This window comes from Schistocerca gregaria, chromosome 3 (genome assembly GCF_023897955.1).
Source record: "Schistocerca gregaria isolate iqSchGreg1 chromosome 3, iqSchGreg1.2, whole genome shotgun sequence".
In the NCBI taxonomy this organism is placed as follows: Eukaryota; Metazoa; Arthropoda; class Insecta; order Orthoptera; family Acrididae; genus Schistocerca; species Schistocerca gregaria.
The window spans coordinates 600437121-600458821 of record NC_064922.1 but is presented as its reverse complement, the minus strand read 5'-3'; the positions used below and the strand labels follow the sequence as shown (position 1 = coordinate 600458821).

At 42.9% G+C, this 21701-nt stretch overlaps 2 protein-coding genes across 2 annotated transcripts in view; one reads left to right on the top strand and one right to left on the bottom strand.

The window, feature by feature from the left end:
* Nucleotides 1-21701, top strand: part of LOC126355491 (octopamine receptor Oamb-like) — an 879391-nt gene that overhangs the window by 663997 nt on the left and 193693 nt on the right. The gene's annotated exons all lie outside the window — the stretch shown is intronic.
* LOC126353963 (protein yellow-like) overlaps nucleotides 1-21701 on the bottom strand; it is a 36393-nt gene that overhangs the window by 9523 nt on the left and 5169 nt on the right. The window contains exons 2-3 of the mRNA XM_050003268.1: nucleotides 10574-10928; nucleotides 1460-1659 (exon numbers count right to left, since the gene is read on the bottom strand). Coding sequence (XP_049859225.1) covers nucleotides 1460-1659; nucleotides 10574-10889 — 516 coding nt within the window. The 5' untranslated portion in view covers nucleotides 10890-10928. The remainder of the gene's footprint in view (nucleotides 1-1459; nucleotides 1660-10573; nucleotides 10929-21701) is intronic.

The following is a 21701-nucleotide window of genomic DNA, read 5'->3' as shown; positions in this document are numbered from 1 at the left end:
CCATATGTGTACTTCCTTCTTTCATCGATCAGCTGAAGTATTACTTGTTACCCATGGTTTTTTCGCAGTTACGTTCTTTCCAACTTCTGTGATTTTCGTTTTCTTCAACTGTGCTGCCTACTGAGCTATTCCTTTTAGCTGTATCTATATCCTTAGAGTGTTTAAAGCGTATCTCGTTATTCCTTAGTGCTCCCGTATCTCACTTCTTTGCGTAGACTAATATCTTAAGCTTGAGCCTAGTCTTCATCACTACTACATAGTGATCTGAGGCTATATCTGCTCCTGGGTAAACCTAACAATCCAGAATGTGATTTAGGAATCAAGATGTAATCTAACTGAAATCTTCTCATATCACCCGGCGTTTCCAAGTATGCCTCTTCCTCTTGTGATTCTTGGGTAGTGTGTTCGCCAATACTAGCTGAAATTTATTACAGAATTCAATTTATCTTTATCTTCTTTCATTCCTTGTCCTAAGCCCATATTCTTCTGTAACACTTTTGCTACTCTTTCTCCTGTAATTACATTCCAGTCCCCCATGACTAATAGATTTTCTTTTACGAACTGCATTACCCTTTCGGTATCGTCATCTACTTTCTCTATCCCTTCGTCTTCAGGTTGCGACGTCGTCATATATACCTGAACCATTGTTGTCGTTGTTGGTTTGCTGTCGATTCAGATAAGAAGAACCCTACCAATGAACTGTTCGCAGTAACCCAATCTCTGCCCTACCTTCCTATTCATAACGAATCTTCCTCCCGCTAAACCATTGTCTGCTGCTGTTGATAATATCCTATTCTCATCTTACCATAAATCCTTGTCTTCTTTCCATTTCACTTCACTGACCACTACTGTAACTAGACTCAGCCTCTGGATTTCCCTTTTCAGATCTTATAGCTTACCTACCATGTTCAAGCTTCCGAAATTCCACACCCCAAATCATAACGCGTTGATTATTCAATCTCTTCATGTTCACCTCCCCCTAGTCCCATCCAGAACATCGGAATGAGGAGTATTGTGGAACCTTTTACTAGTCGAGAGACCATCACGGCACTTTTCAGTTACAGGCCACATGTCCTGTGGATACACGTTACGTGTCATTAATGTAGTGGTTTCCCTTGCCTTCTGCATCCTTATACCGATGTTCATTGTCGATTCTTCCGCCTTTAGGGGCAGCTTCCCTCCCCAAGGACAAGGGAGTATCCAGTACCTCTGTCCTCTACTCCGCTCTCATTGACAAAGTCGTTGGCAGAATGACTTCTTACGCCGGAAGTCTTCGGTGGCCAAAGCTGGTTGTTAATCAAAACACAAACCGTGAGGGATTTCTAACCTGGGACTGAGGACATTTTAGTTAATAATCAAAGACGCTACGACTAGGCCACGGGTGTAAGTTATCCTTAAATAATTACGTCTATCTGCAGGTAACCTGCGTATGTTCAGTGAGTTGAGTTCTTGTACGCACCGTGATTGGAGCAATGGACACGAGCTGTTCTGAGCAGTCTGTGATGGTATCCTCCGTAGTGCGGTGCCTGTCCAAGCTTGGGTAAGGCTTGAGAGACAAGCCAGAGGGCCCGTCGTACTGAATTGTGCTAAGAGAAGCAGGTATACCACTCCTCACCAGTGGTGTTGTCACGAAGAGGCGATTGCGGCTGCGGACGTCCTCTGGAACACGAGACAAAGTATTGTTTTTGTTTTGTTAAAGACTCAGTGCATTTCAATGGGCCGAATCGCAGCAGTAGGCATTTGAGGCCATTAAGCTAGCTTTTTCTAACCCTGCGACCCTTAAGGTACCTGATTTCGATTTATCTTTGACTGTCCTCACCAATGCCTCAAGTTCCGGGATTGTGCTGTTTGTCTTCAGGAAGAGCAAGGGCAGCGCCGATCCATACCTTATGCTTCGAGATCTCTTTTGGCTACAAAGCACAAGTACTCTGTATATGAGTGGTGGCGGTAATATTTACCCTTGAATAATTTAAATTTAATTTCCAGCTCTGCGAGTTTGGTCTCGAAACAGACAAAGCGCCTTGAGCTGGGTGCTGGCTTGGCTCAGGAATACTGGCCGGAATTCCCGATGGTCCACTCTTGTGAGGCAAACTGAAGGGCTACTTGACTGAGAAATAGTGGCTCTGGTCAGTTTAAAACAAGGTCGCAGATGCATTGACTCGAATATTTGAATAAGGAACCAGTTATGACAAGAAACGGAGAGTTGAAGAATCAGGTCTGGTCGCCCGAGTTTCAGCAGACGTCCCTAAATTATTCGGAAGCTGAAGCAGAGGCAGCACCGGCACCGTCTTCTGAGCAAGATTAAGCAGCAAATTTTGAGTGGGAAGGCTTCTCCCGGATATACCTTAAAAACAGGGGATGCGCGATAGTCCAGTCAACCCCTGAGACTTGATGTGGGCTAATTTTAATTGCTTCACAGTGACGTTGTTGGGGGAAACTTGGAGAGAGGTGCATCCTAAGTAAGCGATTTCTGGCGTTCCCCAAGGTAGTGTTATAGGCCCTTTGCTGCTCCTTATCTATATAAACGATTCTCTATTATTCCAATCTCGTATAGCGTACGGAAAGAACGAACACCTATATCTTTCAGTACGAGCTCTGATTTCCCTTATTTTATCTTGGTGATCCTTTCTCCCTATGTAGGTCGGTGTCAAAATATTTTCTCATCCGGAGGAGAAAATTAATGACTGGAATTTCGTGAGAAGATTCCGTCGCACCGAAAAATGCCTTTCTTCTAATGATGTCCAACCCAAATCCTGTATCATTTCAGTGATACACTCTCCCATATTTTGCGATAATACAAAACTTGCTGCCCTTCTTTGAACTTTTACGACGTACTCCGTCAGTCCTATATTTTAAGGTTCCCACACCGAACAGCAGTACTCTAAAAGAGGACGGGCAAGCGTAGTGAAGGCAGCCTCTTAGTAGATGTTACATTTTCTAAGTGTCTTGCCAAAGAAACGCAGTCTTTGGTTAGCCTTCCCCACAACTTCCAAATTAAGTTGTTCGTAATTGTAATTCCTAGGCATTAGGTTTGAATTTGCGGCATTTAGGTTTGACTCATTTGTCGCGAAACCAAAGTTTAACGAATTACCTTTAGCACTGAAGTGGATGACCTCAAACTTTTAGTTATTTAGGATCAACTGCCAATTATCGCACCATTCAAATATCATTTGTAAATTGTTTTGCAATTTGTTTTGATCTTCTGATGACTTTATTAGTCGATAAACGTCAGCGTCATCTGCAAAGAACCTAAGACGGCTGCTCAGATTTTCTCCCAAATCACCACCGTCTTAACTCGCCTTTAGCCAACCTGTTGTCTGTTATTGGCTTGCTTCCTGGAAATGACACCTGGCCTGATTCAGGAGAACTCGAAGAAGGCACGCCGAAACATTCGTGCTGCTCTTCGGTAGCAGATGCGCTGTCACAGCTAAGGACGCTGGGAATGTAAATCTTGAGGGTTGGGCCTCGCGAGTTAACTGAGGTCATTAACCTAGATAGTCTATTGGTGAGCAATATCCATACTGGGAAGCTGTCCAGGGTACATCTTTCCCAAGTGAAGCCCGGGGCTGTCTTCCGTTTCCAGTCACAGGTATGTTGCGTTTTTCGTAGGGCTGATTGAGCCACGGTGCTCAATACGAGGGAACTCTTTTATTCGTCAAGAAGATCTTTGAGAGAGCTTCGAGTGGTCGAGTAGAGTATCTAGCCGCGAGAGCTCAGGGTTGCGGCACGAACGGAGAGACGCATGCGGACTGCGGTCGCGAGAAGGGCTGTGGAGTGCGATAGGCCAGGACGGGGTGTGGAGACCGGCCCATAGTCAGTCGGCTTCTGCTGCTTTCTTAGGTGACAGTGTCTTTCCCTGAGGTGGTCCGTGCAGCTGTGAAGTGGTGGGCTCGTGCATGTTGATACTGCTGTGGACGCTGCCTGATGGGACCAATTCCAGCGACTGAAAACGGTGAGCCTTGCTGCGCTTCGGACAAATCTGAGTGTAACGAATGTTCGTGAATTGGCGAGCTGGATCACAAGCTGGTTGTGAATATTTCCCTTGAACCACTGCTTAAAGGTAGCTTCCAGCAAACGCTTGCGTGTGACTTTGTGATATAGCGTGGTCAGCTGAATTACACGGGCTAATCTGTTAAGATTCACAACTATATAACGCCCCCTTGCGTGTCGTGTTTGCTACAACGACGGTTCCCGTCAGAGCGCCCAAGTTACGCGCTGTCGGGCTTGGTTAGCACTTGGGTGGGTGGCCGTTCTGCTGTGCTGAGCGCTGTTTGTAAGCGGGGCGCAGTAATCCGTTGTGGAGTCAACTGAGGAGCTACTTAAGAGAGAAGTAGCGGCTCCTGTCACGAAAACTGACAACGACCGGAGACTACTGTGTTGACCACATGCCTCTCCATATTCGAATCCAGTGACGCCTATCGGCTGAGGATTCGACGGCGGTCGGTCGGTGCCACTGGACCTTCCGATGCCTGGGTCGGACGGAGTTATATACAGTTAAAACGTCTTTTTTTTTTTAGCCAATGGGTGGTAAACTTTATTTTAAACTGCTAGGTTACATAAAACCTAGGTTTTTAGTACTTTCATCTGGCTATGAATAAACCGTTTGGTTTCTCCTTTATGTTTGTCACACCCTTTTTTGCTATGAAGTACCAAGACAAGTGTTCACCTTTCTTCTTCTTCTCCATTACGTCCCCACTAAATCACTTCAATCATATTATGATGATCTTTTCGAGTTTCCCATTGGTTGAAAACTTATTTCTATGTTTTCCAACTTCTTTAAATTTTCTGTTTTGTTTTACATGTCTTCCCTGATTTTCTTTATTCACCCTATTTGTTTGTAAGTGGAAATATTTTTAAAAATTAATGTAAAGACCAACTACGGTGCTTTATTTCTGTGGTCGCGGGCAACACCACTTTGGGGTATGCGTTTCGAAAAATTCCCTGCGTGGTTCTAGAGTTAATATTAATTGTAAATAGTATTGGCTCTATAACACTCCCTTTGGGTACTCCCGAAATCGCGTTTACTTTTGTAGATTTGTTCCATGAAGAAAACGACGTGTTCAATGCTGCCTGGAAGAAACTGCAGCATCCAATCACATATCCAGTCCATTACTAAGTAAGCTCGTACTTTGTCTACTAAACGACAGTCAGGAACTGTATTCAGTGCCACTGAACACGCCATGAACTTTAGCGCCTTTGGCTACAACGCTTAGATCTGATGAGCTGTCAGAGTGCAGTGAGTTTCGCAAGCTCACTATTTGCGGAAGCCAGGATTATTTTTACAGACGAGATTTTCGTTTTCCAAAAAGTCATAATTAGTGACTATAAGACACATTCAGTAATTGAACAACAAATTGAAATGAGCGGCTGAGGCTTATAATTATGAGCGTTTTTCCGACGCCTCTCCTTGAAAAGGGCAAAGTCCTGCTCTTTTTTCCGATCGCTATGTAGCCTTCGTCGCCCCGAATAACTATGGCAAACTGCTGCTAAGAGAGAGAGATTCTTCCGTGTAATCTCTGTAAGCCCCTCAGGTATCTCATTGGATCTTGTTGCCTTTTCACTGTTGAGCAATTTTTATTGACTTTCAGTTCCATGATGGCTTTCCTCAGTGTATGCAATCTTGCGGTGACTGACAGGAGGAACCGTATTACAATCTTCCGCAGAAAGACAATATCAGACAACGGAATTTAGTTTCTACTTCGTTGGCAGTAAGCCCCTTTAGCAACTGAGTAGATGTTACCTATTCGCTTACTGATGTTACGTAAGCCCTCACTATCTTACTATGTTTTGTCCAGATTGTTTGGCAAAACTTTTCTTTGTAAATCGTTTATTGCTTCTCAATTCGCTATCCAGACGCTCATTTCGGCTTCAAACATGTTGAATTTGTTTACAAGACTTTCACTAAGCTTAGATCGGACCGACTTCCCTCAGATTTCTCTGCAGCGTTCAAACACAGTGAACCATCCCTCACAGCCTTGCAAATCATATTCTTTCCTAAGGCATATTCGCTAACCAAACATATTTTACTCTCATATCCTGACTTTATTCGTTATACCTGTGTTCTCCGACGCCATACAGCCCTATGATCCCTGATACACTCTTCGACGTTTACTAATTGGAATAGTTCTGGTCTGTTAGTTAATAGGTCGGGTCTGCAAGTTACTACGAGATTCAAGACATTACCTTCGCGTGTCAATTTGTTTACCATCTGTAACAAATAATTTTCAAACAACACTTTCAGAACAGTCTTACACGAATCACACCCTCAGGTACCAGTTTTAATGGCACGACTCTCCAATTTTATAACTGGCAAAATGAAGTCTCCCTGTATTACTACAGTGTGATCAAAAAACTTATTTCTGATAGTCTCCGAGTTCTCTCTGAAACGGTCTGCGACTACAACTCCTGACAAAGGCGGTCTATAAAAACATCCTAGTGCCATATCTAAAGCACCATTGACGCTTGTCTTTACCCGGACTGTTGCGCAGTCTGAGTCTGTACGAACTTCACTAAAAAAAGTATATAGAGCACTTCCGACAATATATACACTGCCGCCACTATCACTGGAGTGCTGACACCAAAGTTTCAGGTATTCTATGTAACCAGTTATGTTAGCCAGTGAAGCGGTGTATATAGACATGGTATCAACCCCTGCAGCATCAACTGCAGCCTGGAGATGGTGCATTGAAACGCCGATACTGGTAGCTACAAAATAAATAAAGTCATAAGGACGGCTTATGAGTTTCACTTTCTCACAATGATAAACAGCCGTCGTCTTCAACACCTCTTGTCCAAAGGATGGATGGAGAAAATCTTTACTCGATTTTGGCGGACTTGTCGTTGACGCTCAGAAAGGCCTCCATCTACTCTGCTGCTCAAGTACACAACCCCTTTGGGAAATGCACTTCTGCTCTATGAACAGGCTATGTCGAAGGTTTTACGGGAATTTGTTTCCACATTCTCTTATTTCCACACCTGTTGCGCGTTCACTAGAATACGCCAACTTCTAAAGCTGCTACTTTCTATCGAACTGATCTCACACTTCCTGTAATTTAAGTCAAATTTCAGACATGACATATCCTTTCCATTTATTAACTCACTTGGGACTGTTCTGTTTCATTTTTCATACGTTACCCTCCGTGTATGTATATGACCTTTCGGTCATGTGCACTTTAATTTTAGTAGCACCTCTATGTCCGCCTCGGCAGAAGAGTGGTCAGTATAGATCGCCCCCGTGCTGGGTATCCGGGTTCGATTCCCGGTACTGTCAGCGATTTCAGCTTCGTGATGACAATTTAGAACCTATTTGACCGAGTAATAACGGCTTAGAGTTTGCTAACCCGACAATAGCCGTGAGAACAGAGCGCTAACCACATGACCTGTACACCGCATCCATGTGACCCCATTGGCTACAGGATGACTCGACGGTCTGCAAACCTGTAGCCACAATTGTGGAGCTTTACTTTTCTTCTCTATGTCTGTTCACCCCACAAAATGTAGCATGGAGTTATTAGGAACAGCATATCAGGTCAGACACAAAAGGAAATAAAAGGGCTTACATTACTGAGAAACTTTGTCGTAACTTATTAGCGCGGAATCATGTCTGTAGTAGAAGACAAGAAACTTACTTCTCGTGCTTTCTTATGCTTCCGCGGAAAATTTTGCTAAAGATATCTGGGAGAGAAGAGTGAGATAAATTTCTAAATTTAGCATCGTTACCAAATACCGCGTATTACTCACAGTCGTCTTCAAAATAGCGCTCGTTTGAGTCCACACAGAGTTTTATACTTCCGTCCCTGTCACGCTTTGCAGAAGCTCTATTTTGCCTAAGGACGGTGCTCAAGAACATCTTTGTTGTAAACTGCTTATCCACGGCCACATATTGAACGTTTTTGATAAAATGTGTCACAGTGTATGGACTACCGTAAGGTCGAAAAACATATACTATGAAAACGCTGCGACATATAGCTCGTCGGTAATGAGGGAAAATTATTTTTTTTCTTGTTTTGTGTGACACTTGCAAGAATTATCTTTCTCCCAGTTTATCAGTCCATATAATTTTCCATTGTCTTTTCCTTATTCTTCCACTTCTTCACTCAGCTAATATGGGAACTAGACGATACAACTTAAATTTCACTAACATTGAACCGCGGCCTCTGACTTTATTAAACAATTCATATTCCGGCTTACGAGTGAAGTGTGGATATTTCCAACCTTTTTCTCTCAACCATGGGGAGAGAGTGTACCAGAATTACTCTAACAAACAATTCAGATACCGTATAATTCCGCCATAAACCAAATCGCGTACCCCTACAGTGACTAATAAGAATACTTAAGTACTTACATTAAACCGATTGAAGAAATGCATTGTCTGACAAACAATTGCAATATCAGTAAAATGTGTCTTCATTGTAAGTATAATTTGTTTACCCTGAAGGACAGCAGCGTTTTCAGTTAGCGCAAACCTTGATCACGGAAATCATCTGGCATAAAAAAGCCGTACAACTATTTGCTTTCTGTCGACGGCCCATACAATCACTACGAAACCGTTAGAGTTGGATGCTGGTATCAACAATACAGTGTATTCATACTGAAGATGAAGGGGGAAGAAAGGTAAGAAAAGGGAATAAGCTAATCACATCACCTGCACTGCAATCAGTGGCGATGACTGAATATGTGTGTCAGACCGGGACACGAACGCGGGTTCTCCGGCTTACTAAGCAGTTTCATTAAACACTGCGCGACCCACAGAGCGTTTATCGCAAATGAGCGGACTATCTCGGCACGCCAACTCAGAACCCTACCTAACACCACCTATCAGCAGTCTCCGTCCAGGTGCGCCATGTTCGCTAGTTGTAGATTCCTGCTGGAGGTCGAACGTCAATGTGCGTCGGCTCTGAAGCTTTTTATTCGTTGCACACTGACGCAAATCGATTATATATCCGTGTTTCGTCTGTTCTTTCGCATACTTGCTTCTATTGGATAATTACGGTCATTGGCAGTCAATCACATTATAGGTCGGCACGGAGGTACACTGATGTAGCATTTTCCAAATTTTGGTTTGCTATGCAGAGTGTGCTGCTAAATAAGCGTGAACATGCAGAATATTCTTTTCGTCAGCTACATTTTTCAGTCCTGTTTTCCTTAGAGTATGACCTGATTAGTAATGTACAATTTTACGTTGAAATGCATGCCATCATTCAGATCAAAAAATTTCAATCATAATGCATTTGTGTATTCATCATTATAACCGTCGTTAAATGTATGATCGTGTGCTTTTGGAAAAGAAACAATGTACTTTCGAATTACGGGAAAGAGTAAGTAAGACATCTAAATTAAAGAATCATCTACTCTCCACCAGGTACCTTAAAATGTTTGGTTTATCTGTCGCTAGATTGACGTCATGTTGCTCTCTTTGGTTACAGTACTTCGGTAGCGTACCTTTACTTTCATTGACCACATTTTGGATATTGGAATAGTACAGCATATACTCAAGATACCCGAAGGCAGGTAGCATCTGAATGTTAACGCAGATGGCTATAAGTTATCTGCAGACGAAAGCTACACTATCACATGTGCCTCTGGCCGTATTTCCTCGTATTTGAAGGAAAAGGTCGCGAACGTCTCCTAAGTTATCTAGTAAAGTTTGGTTACACAGTGTGGGACGATGTTGCCTTGACTATTAAGAGTTGTTTTTCCCTGTGTGCACGCTGTAACGATAAATGGGTTGTTTTCTAAGTGTCTTAGTCCAGGTAAAGGACACAAGAGACCAATACCAGCATTACTTCGACGGGAAGGCATTGTGTACCATGCCTTAGATTGTAGGATCCTTTCCGTAAAATAATTATGCAAGTAAAAACTGAACTCCATCCGAACAGGCCTTGTAAGGCCCATCGGCACCGACCGGCCGCCGTGTCATCCTCAGCCCAAAGGGTTCACGGCATGCGAATATGGAGGGGGGCATGTGGTCAGCACAACTCTCTCCCGACCGTATGTCAGTTTACGAGACCGGAGCCGCTACTTCCCAATCAAGTAACTCCTCAGTTTGCCTCACAAGGGCTGAGAGCACCCCGCTTGCCAACAGCGCTTGGCATACCGGAGGGTGACCCATCCAAGTGATAGCCCAGCCCGACAGCGCTTAACGCAAGTGATCTGACGGGAACCGGTGTTACCACTGCGGCAATGCCGTGGCCAATTATGTAACTTTTTTGAGGAGCAATTGTCGCGGTCTGCTTGGATTGTCAGAGTACGCTAAATGGTGAATCGTATTAGATATTGCTAAGCGTTTCAGACATTTTACCCCACGATACCATCTGCCACCTCTATCACCTCTATTACTGTATTATCGTCTGAAGACGAGAATACTACCTTCCACTTCCGTCCGAAAGGTATTCTGTGCCTAATTATGTAACAAGTGAGACAAGCCAATTTGTAAAACATCTGCCTAAAATAGTCTGTTTTTATTACATAATTCTATCACATGTCTAAGTTCAGTCTCAGGTAACTAGCAAAAGACTTCGTGTGTGCATTTTTTTTTTTAATTTTTTGCAGTGGATATCTCTATAAAACTGACCTATTACTTGGAACGGCTCAGCAGATTTGGGGATGTAGCCACCGTTGTCCAGTAGTTGTTGTTCCTGCTCATCATCATCGAAGACGAATGTTACCACGTTCGTAGATTTGACGGTCTCAAGTTCTGGCTCTCTAAGTCTGGCCTGTTTTGCCGCCCTGCTGTTCCCCAGCTTTGGCGTCAGCAGGCCGCCATGATTGGTTTTCAACGCGGGCTTGTAGTGGTGTACCCGGCTCGCGGCTTGTGGAGGCCTCCGGTGACCACCAGAGGCTGCCAGCAGCACCAGCAGCAGTCCAGCGAGGAACAGACGACGTGCCATCCTCTCCCCGTTCACAGCTCCGAGTCCACGTTGCGGTTCCTACCAGTGGCAAAAAGAACAGCGTCAATACATTAGCATCACATTATGTGGTAAACTGTTTGGTGAAATTGACTTAACCTTTACATTACTGCACAATGTTCTGTTCGGAAACCAATCATTTTATTTCAGTTTATTGGATCGTATTAACATACCATTTTAACTATCACATACCATTAGAGTCGCTCGTACAGTGGTCCACATTCATATACTTAACAAAATTCCTTTTCAGATTTTCTGGTAAGTTTGCATTAGTTCTGTAGAACTAACCGGGAGCATTTAAGTACTATAGTGACTAAAAATATCACTTAATTCAAGCTGTGTGTCATGGGCTGGATTCTGTGCTGTGCAGGTGCACAATTTCTAGCATTTCACTTCTGCGGTGTAAGTTTTTTCTTTTCTTCTATTTTATTTCTATTTTTTATGAAAGGTGTCCGTATTACAAACAGTGAGTGTTCTAACAGAAAAAGCGAGGCCAGATACACACCGCCAAGATACTTCATGTTAAACACTCACTCTTAACGTTGATCCAGGCAGTTTCCTACCATATAATCTTATGTGCTGACGTAGGAAACTATAACCTAGATTAGCTCGTGCGCCCCCGGTAACTAAGTGATCAGCGCGGCAGAATGTGAATCCTAAAAGCCAGGGTTCGATTCCCAGCTGGGTCGGAGATCTTCTCCGCTCAGGATCTGGGTGTTGTGTCGTCCTAATCATCATCATTTCGTCACCATCGACGCGCAAGTCGCCGAAGTGGCGTGACATCGAAAAACTTCCACCCGGCGAACGGTCTACCCGACGGGAGGCCCTGGTCACACGACATTCTTTACCTAGTTTGGCTGATAGCTGAATGTGCTAGTGACAGAGTATAAATCTAAATTAAAATTAAACGATTAGATTTGCAGTCTTAGCTGCAGAAAACTTTTCGAGCTATAACCGGTGTTATAGTTTCAGACATCTTCCAGTTGCGTCCAATGGATTCCAGCTGGAAAAGTTGTTTGCGATGTGAATGAGAAGTATGTTTTATGACAACAATCGCTTTTGTTTCGCCACTATATCTCTCATTTATACAAATGCAAAAATCTGTAGCTCAGTATTCAGTCTAACCATAACAACAATAATAATTGTAACTCTAATGATAGAAGAACAAACTCCACGCTCTTGGGACATAAACTATGACTGTGTTAGTTCTTAATAAGGGAACTGCTGTAACCCCGTAATTAAGTAGTTCTGTCGGAATAAAACATGTAAATAACGTCCAGTTGGAAAGTGTAGACGGCCATAGGAAACACAAAAGTTTGTGTAATATATGCAATAGTAGACAGAACGGTATCTATACTTTAGTATCCACAGAATCAAAATCCACGCAATTTCTATAGTTATATCTTAACTGGAAATAATTTAACATCCACTTTTGAAGCCACAAGGGAGAAGGAAGATGTTTGGTAAATACAGACATGAAGTTGTATTCTTGCCAGTAGGCAGGCACTGTGAACATACAACTGGTGGGCTGTATATAATCAGGCGCAATTGATGATGGAGGCCAATGAACAATAAAGACCACCATAGACTCGTATAATAATTGCCACACATCATTTTCAGCGATTATAGAAATCTTTCGCTTTCTTTCAGTCAACAACAGCCAATCGTTAAGGTATCCGTTTAGAAAACTAAATGGATTTAACCGTCACAGTGTTGCCAGAATCCACAAACACAAGACGGAATGTGCATGGTGTGGCCCACAAACGAACGGCATTTGCCTGTGGAATGCGGAAAGAACGATTTAGAACGCTGAGAACTGCGGTATACGATCCTGCACTCATTGATTAACTGGGTAATTGATCACTGCATTATAACCAGAGATTAAGTGAGTGCATTGTGATGATCATGAACCAAAGGGGTGGGACAAGAAAAGGAAGTATCAAAAACAAAACACAATACATGGTAATGCCTCATGCGGTGTAGGATAACCTTTGGCGTTCAGAGAACTTACAGTAATCTCCAAATGGATATAGACAGATTATATTGAGTCCTATACCACCTTCACGGTAAAAGAGTGGCAGTTTCATATAACATTGATGAAGGAGCACAGCAATGGTGCATCCTTATCTCCCAAAAAAGAATAAAAATTCTTAATACAATTGAGATCTAGTTCCTGCGATTGTCAGGGGAGATGCGACAATTCATCCTTGTGCATACAAAACCAGATCTGCACGATGCTCTCTAAATAAAACAGGAACCCTGTCATTTTGGAACACGGCATCGTCATTACGGAATGAATATTGTACGACTAGATGGATACTATCAGCCAAAATGACAACATTATCCTTGGCAGTGATGCGACCTTGCAGAGTAACCGTGGGGTTCTTGGAATGCATGCCGGATATCCTCAATAACGTTCATGTCTGGAGTGTTTGGTTGCCAACGGAAGTGTTTAAACTCAGAAGAGTGTTTCTGGAGCGACTCTGCAGCAATTCAGGACGTGTGGCCCGTCGCATTGTCCTGCTGGAATTGCCCAAGTCCGTCGGAAAGCGCAATGGACATTAATGGACTTAGGTGATAGACAAGATGCTTACGTTCGTGTCACCTATCAGATTAGTACGTAGACGTTTCAGGGGTCCCGTATCACTCATACTGGACGTGTCCCACACTATTACAGAGTCTCCACCAGCTTGAAGAGTCTCCTCCCTGCTGACATGCTGGATTCGTTTATAAATCAGGATGTCTCCGTATCCGTACACATCCATCCGCTCGACACAATCTGAAACGAGACTCGTCCGACCAGGCAACATGTTTACAATCATCAACAATCCATTGCCGGTGTTGACGGTCCCAGGGGATGCGTAAAGCTTTGTGTCGTGTAGTCATCAAGGATAGACGAATGGGCCTTCGGAACCGAAAGCCCATATCGATAATGTTTCGTTGAATGGTTCGCAAGCTGACACTTGTCGATGGCCCAGCATTGAAATCTGCATCAATTTGCGGAAGGGTTTCACTTCTGTCACGTTGAACGGTTCTCTTCAGTCGTCGTTGGTCCCGTTCTTGCAGGATCTTTTTCCGGTCGCAGCGATGTCGGAGATTTGATGTTTTACCGGATCTCTGATATTCACGGCACACTCGTGAAATGGTCGTACGGGAAAATCCACACGTATCGATACCTCGGAGACCCTGTGTCCCATCGCTTGTGAGCCGACTATAACACCACATTCAAACTCACTTAAATATTGATAATCTGCCATTGTAACAACAGTAATCGATTTAACTACTGCGTCAGACGCTTCTCTTATATACGTGTTGCCGACCGCAGTACCGTATTTTGCAGAAAGTTATCCCTTGCACGCTTCCCGTGAGATCCACATTCCCAACTGTTCGCAACCAACATTCGTAATGTTCCTAAGGGATATCTGCCCATTTGAAAGGGATAAGTCACTGCAGTCGCGCTATCCTCAGTGGCCTCGGTGGCTCAGATGGATAGAGCGTCCTGAAATATAAGCGGGAGATCCTGGGTTCGAGTCCCGGTTGGGTCACACATTTTCTGCTTTCCCCCACTGAGGTATATAAACAACACCTGTTGGTAGCTGAGGGTTTCGATTAATTATCATTTCGTTTTATTTCTTATTTACACGTCAAGTTCCGTAGGACCAAATTGAAGAGCAAATCTCCAAGGTCATGGAATGTGTCAGTACATAAAACTACAACAAAAAAGTAATAACAGATAAAAATATAATGTTTATTAACACGACAAAAATCAATCCACAAATTTAAGCAAACGCAACCAACAATACAACCACAATCATCTTACTTTTTCAAGGGACTCATCGACACAATAGAAGGAGTGACCCATGAGGAAACTCTTCAGTCTCGATTTGAAAGCGCGTGAATTATTGCTAAGATTTTTGAATTCGAGAGGGAGATTATTGAAAAGGGATGCAGCAGTACATTGCACACCATTCTGCACAAGAGTTAAGGAAGTCCGATCCAAAAGCAGGTTTGATTTCTGCTGAGTATTAACAAAGTGAAAGCTGCTTATCCTAGGGAATAAGAGAATATTGTTAGCAAGAAATGACAGTAAGGAATATATATATTGAGAGGCCAATGTAAAAATACCCAAACTCGTGAACAGGGGTCGACAAAAGGTTCGTGAAGGTACGCCACTTATTTCCCGAACCGCCCTTTTAGAATGAGAAGACTTACCCCAGAATATAATACCATACGACATAAGCGAATGAAAATACGCAAAGTAGACTAATTTCCGTGTCGAACAATCACTCACTTCAGATACCGTTCGAATAGTAAAAACGGCAGCATTAAGTCAGTGATCAAGGTCCTGAACGTGGATTTTCCACGACAGTTTACTGTCTATCTGAACACCTAGAAATTCAGTCTCACTAATCATATGCCCATTCTGTGCAATTAAAACGTCTGGTTTTGTTGAATTGTGTGTTAGAAACTGTAAAAGCTGAGTCTTAAAGGGATTTTGCGTTAGTTTATTTTCTACATGCCATGAACTTAGACCATGAACTGCACTATTTGAAACCGAGACATTGTTGCAAACAACATCATTTACTACCAAGCTAGTGTCATTAGCAAACAGAAACATTTTAGAGTCACTCGTAATAGTAGAGGACGCATCATTTATAGAAATAAGAAAAAGGAGTGGCCCTACTATAGATCCCTGGGGCACCCCCCACAATCAAACGGCATAGTTAAATCAAAAAAAATATGTCTAGCGTTCAAAACCTTTGGTTTGACCCATCGAGTACCTCACAGAGCAAAGAGAATATAGCATTTTCAGTTGTTAAGCGACTTGTAAAGCCAAACTGTGCATTCGACAGCAAAACGTGTGATATAAAACAATCATTTATACTTAGATACACAGCCTTTATAATAAGTTTAGCAAACACTGATGGCGTAGAAACAGGTCTAAAATTGTAAACATTATCCCTTTCTCCCTTTTTACTACTGAGTACTTAAATCGTTTAGGAAACTGACCATTATTAAAGGAAAAATTACGATTATGACTAAATACAGGGGTAACATGTGCAACACAGAACTTTAATGTTCTGCTAGGCACCCTATCACTATGTCAATAGATACCTTGCAGAAAAAAAACGCACACAGAACTTTAGGTGTGTACAAAAATTAAGCTTCCAACACGACCTTCCTACCCAACCCATATCTGATCAAAATTGTAAGGATCGTCTTGGAACACACTGTATATAACGTCTCACGCTTATCTGAACGACCACAAATAACTCTTTGTCCCGAAGTAATGTTCAAATGGGTCTGAGCACTATGGGACTTAACATATGTGGTCATCAGTCCCCTAGAACTTAGAACTACTTAAACCTAACTAACCTAAGGACATCACACACATCCATGCCCGAGGCAGGATTGGAGCCTGCGACCGTAGCAGTCGCCGGTTCCGGACTGAGCGCCTAGAACCGCTAGACCACCGCCGCTGGCCCGGAAGTAATGTATCAATCAAATGTTCAGCTGCCAGGTAGACATTGTTCAACATGGCTGCCTTTGTTGTAACTTCCTTTGTTACAACGATATGAACAGGAGCACAACTTCTCCTTCAATAAGCCATATTTTTCCCTCAAGATCTGTTCAGAAACATATAGGCTAACAGTTCTCAAGTAACCATGACAATCTTATAACTTAATCGATATTTGACTGACTGTCCTCCGCTAGTACACAGTGGGGTTAGCAGTGGTAACGTAACTAACAATTAACACTTTCGGGACGCGAGGCCCGCATACGTGGCCCGACGCGGCAGTCGCTATGGGACGCGAGGCCCGTAATTGGACCGACTGTCGCGCCACACACACCAGCGCTGTATCTAGGGACTGGCTTGGAGTATCGACACGGGACGGGGCGCATCCTGTCAAAAGGGCAATTCTTCTGGCTGATTTCAGGTGGGGATCGTCAACAGTTAACTGCTATATTGCATCATAGCAAAGAAAAGAGGAGAGACACAAAGAGTCATTTGCTGTTTCGAAAGGGTCTCGTCAAGGAGCTTGTGCGTGACGTCAGGGCTCAACCAACCAACGAGGAAGAGGCCATGCCCTGAGTATGGTGACCTACACGGGATGGACGGCCTGTACCATGCTATCGCAAGAATTGATACCGGAAAACAGGGTGACTGTGTCGTCTGCAGTCCTCGTTCCAAGCCAGGAGGGGAGAAAACGGCCCCAATTTTTTGCGAAACCTGTTCGTCCAACCCTTCCCTTCATGTGCCTGAGCGCTTCAACAGGTATCAAAAAGTAGCAAAGTACCGAAAGGAGTTATAAAATGTGGTCGCCTGTCGAAAAATCGATGTGCCAAAGTTGTAAAGTTTGTTTTAAGCAAATTTTATCAAATTTTGTAGTTTATTGACATATTTTAAATTTTTCGTCCCTCAAAATGGACTTTTTATTATTCTTCCCACGGACGTCCCATAAGAGATAAAATTGTATTTTATATGTCGTTTTGAAGCAAAAACTAAGATACAACTAATTTTAATACGTCTTATTCAGTGTTTCACCTCTCAACTAAAAAAAAACCGTAACAAAAAATCAAATCCCATTTGTTTCTTATTTAACACCACCATCAAGTAAAAAACTGCACGATATGGAATAATGAAAATAGTATGCCAGTGGCCCACGCGAACGCGCAGTCGCTAACGGCTCACTTCGACGAGTTCTGTGACCTGTTCTGCCAATCGCTGTTCCACATTATCCTCGTCTCTGAAACTTGGTTGAAACCAAACATTTCTTCCGACGCTATCCGAATCGCTGGTTACTCTCTCCTAAGGGCAGATCGTGAAACACGACGCGGGGGTGGTGTGGGTGCCTATGTTCGCTCTGATCTGACACCTACTGTGCTATGCACATCGGATGCAAAGGGCGAAGGAGAAGCAGAGTTCTTGTTTTTCGAAATAAATACATCAAATCAGAAACTGCTAATTGGAGTAATCTATAAACCTCCAAACGTCGGTGCCATGTCCTCCTTTCAGTCTGCCCTGTCCTCACTCGTGACACAGTATGAACACATAATCATTATGGGCGACACAAACATCGACTTACAGTTAAAATCTCCCTCTGCCGAAAAACTAAGGCGACTGTTCCACTCCAATGATATGAGTTTAACACCGCTGGACCCAACTCATCACACGCCACACAGCCACACAATCATAGATATAATAGCAACAAAGCGACCAGATAAAATAATCCGCGCCAATCAGACATCCGCTCCGGGACTCTCTGCTCATGACGTGATATTTTTAAATTACTCAATGCATACTACCAAAGAAAAATCTCACCTGGTAACCTATAGAAACTTAAAAAATGTTAACCATGACGCTCTTCAAAAGGATTTCTCAGACATCCCTTGGCATGATATAAGCGATGAACCGACTTTAGACGAAAAAATTCGGCAATTATGTCGCAAAATTATTGCACTGTATGATAAACATGCTCCTCAACGCACTGTTAAGGTAAAGAGAGCTCCCGCTCCGTGGCTCGCCACTGCATTACGTCACTTAATGAATAAACGTGATGCTGCACATAGGGCCTTCAAGCGTAACCCAACTCCCGAGGCGTACGAAGCTTATAGGAAACTCCGAAACAGAACCAAGCAAAGCGTGAGGAATGCCAAAATCAGACATGCCCGCTCTGTCGTATGCGGCATATCAAAACCTGGTGCACTGTGGAAAAAGCTGCGCAGTTTCGGTATAGGGAAGCGAAGATCTGACTCTGTTTATCAAGCGTCTGCAGAAGAATTAAACGATTTCTTCTCAACAGCTGCAAACTGCCACGCAGCGACAAATTACCAGCCCCAAGATATTAATCTCTCGAGAGACAAGTTTTTCCTAAAACATGTCACTACCGGCACAGTACACAAGGCAATTATGAGAATCTCTTCCGAGGCAGTAGGAAATGATGGAGTGAGCATTGGCATGATTAAGAACGTCGTAGACACTATTATTCCAGTTATCACAGACATCTTCAACCTGTCTCTTGTCAGTAGTACATATCCTACTGAGTGGAAGCAAAGTTTAATGAAGCCTATACCCAAGACTGACAACCCTAAGTCGCCAGGTGACTACAGGCCGATCAGCATACTACCTGCAATTTCTAAAGCCCTAGAGCACATCGTCCATGAACAACTGACGGATTATCTCAAAACTCATAACATCCATGACGAATATCAGTCAGGCTTTCGAAAGCACCATAGTACAGCAACGGCATTAATCAAAGTAACTGATGACATTAAACATGCTATGGACAGACGTGAAGCTACTATCCTAACACTGCTTGACTTTAGCAAGGCTTTTGACACAGTTGACTTCGATATATTACTAATTAAAATGAAACAGCTGAATTTCTCAAACAGCGCAATACAATGGTTCGACAGCTACCTCAAAAACAGAAGTCAACAAGTCATCTGTGGGTCGGAAAAGTCATCATGGAAAAGCGTGCGCTCTGGAGTTCCCCAAGGCTCCGTCCTTGGTCCACTACTCTTCTCTCTGTACATTAATGATATTTCTTCAGTGATTCACTCCTGCAACTACCATCTTTATGCCGACGACATCCAACTGTACATAAGTGCAAGCCCCAAGAACATTGCTGGCGCAGTAGCGAGTATGAACGCAGATCTTTGCTCTGTTTCTCGATGGGCACAGAACCTAGGTCTGAAACTAAACCCCAAGAAATCCCAGGTCATACTTATATCTCATTCAAAGTTAATCAGCCGGTACTTTCGCGAAACAGTCCCTAAAATACTCCTCAATGGTACCCAACTACCATACCAAAAAACAGTAAAAGACCTTGGAATAATCTTGGATGAACACCTAAACTGGGAAGAACAAACAGTCACAGCTTGCCGGAAATCGCTCTCCTCCCTACATGCAATTCAAAAATTTAGAAAAATATTTCCAACCCATGTTAAACAAAAATTAGTCCAAACACTAGTCTTGCCTAATCTTTACTACTGCGATGTAGTTCAACACGGCACAAATAGTGAAAATTCTAGATGCCTCGAGCTAGTGATGAATGCTTGCGTTAGATACGTGTGCAATATTCGGTTGTATGATCATATCAGTCCTTCATACTCCCAGCTAGGTTGGATACGCCCACATACGGCACGCGATCTCCACACGATGTGCCTACTTCATCGATTTCTTAGCCACTGGTGCCCCCAATACTTATCTTCTCACATTAAACACCTATCATCATTCCACAATCGCAACACCAGATCGGATACGTCTATCATCTTGGCTGTACCTTTACATAATACAAAATCTTTCTCCGTGTCATTCTCCATCTCAGCCATACGACTATGGAACGCGCTCCCCTGTGATCTGCGTCTTATCCAGAACTACTCAACATTCAAGAGGGAACTCAAAACATACGTATTAGGGACGGTATAGCCACCATTCTTGTGCCCCTCCCATCTCTTTCTTTCTCCTCTCCATCTCAGCTTCGAATTTTACCGTTCTATTTCTCTTCCTCTAACCTATCTACCTCTTATATATCTCTTTCACCCCATTCTATCGCCTTATGTCTCTGCTCGATGAGAATAACTCACAAGCTGCAAGAACATAACGAGAAAATTCCCAACTAACAATGTGACTGACATTCAGAAAAGAAAAGTATGTTTACTTTCATATACAAAGTCATTATTATTATTATTATTATTATTACTATTACTATTATTATTATTATTACTATTATTATTGATTGTTATAATTATTTTTTATTGTTATAATTATCATTGTACTACTGTTATGATATCTATTTTTTTTCTTTAACATCAATACTGCATAATAGGCTATATGTCCTTAATGTTAAGTAGAAACTGTAACTCGTTCAATCTGAGTATGCCTGGTTAGGTGTAAGAGAGGGCCTGAAGGCCCTAATCTTGCCAGGTAAAATAAATGAATAAATAAATAAATAAATAAATAAAGAACGTGTTTTAAGCCTCATTTACCAAAAAAATTACACCGATAAGACAAAAACTGTAGGTTTTATAAGCGATGAAAGAAACCTAAGGGATATGAAACCCACACAGCACCGCCGAATTGCTGCGCTTTGGGGAATCGCGCACTGTCCTGAAAGGGTTAAACAGATGGAAAGTAAAATCTACACAAGTCATTCAATCAATCGTCTGCCTTTGAAGGGTTGTGTGAGTACAATGTACTCCAACTACCAGAAGGTTGAACGTCTGCTCATCTACGTTCGATGTGCAACCTCCTTATGTTCACGTTTTTTCCCCTTTTTTTACGTATGGACGAATTACGTATCCCGCTTAATTGCAACTTGTGCTAATACACAAGACAAGAGTCAATTTTGTGTTAAGTCTTTGGTAACGTAATGTTTACGGCAATGATATACTGTGATACGTCTTTCACCTGGTCTTGAGAAGAGATAGTAAATTACTAAATGAAAAGTATAGCGTGGTATGTAAAAAGAATGTACTGCTGTTCATTCATATCCTCGTAACGAACAGTCACAAGAGGCTGAACAACATTTGCTTGATACATATTTTTTTGGATTCTGGTTCATAAGCTACTACACTCCTGGAAATGGAAAAAAGAACACATTGACACCGGTGTGTCAGACCCACCATACTTGCTCCGGACACTGCGAGAGGGCTGTACAAGCAATGATCACACGCACGGCACAGCGGACACACCAGGAACCGCGGTGTTGGCCGTCGAATGGCGCTAGCTGCGCAGCATTTGTTCACCGCCGCCGTCAGTGTCAGCCAGTTTGCCGTGGCATACGGAGC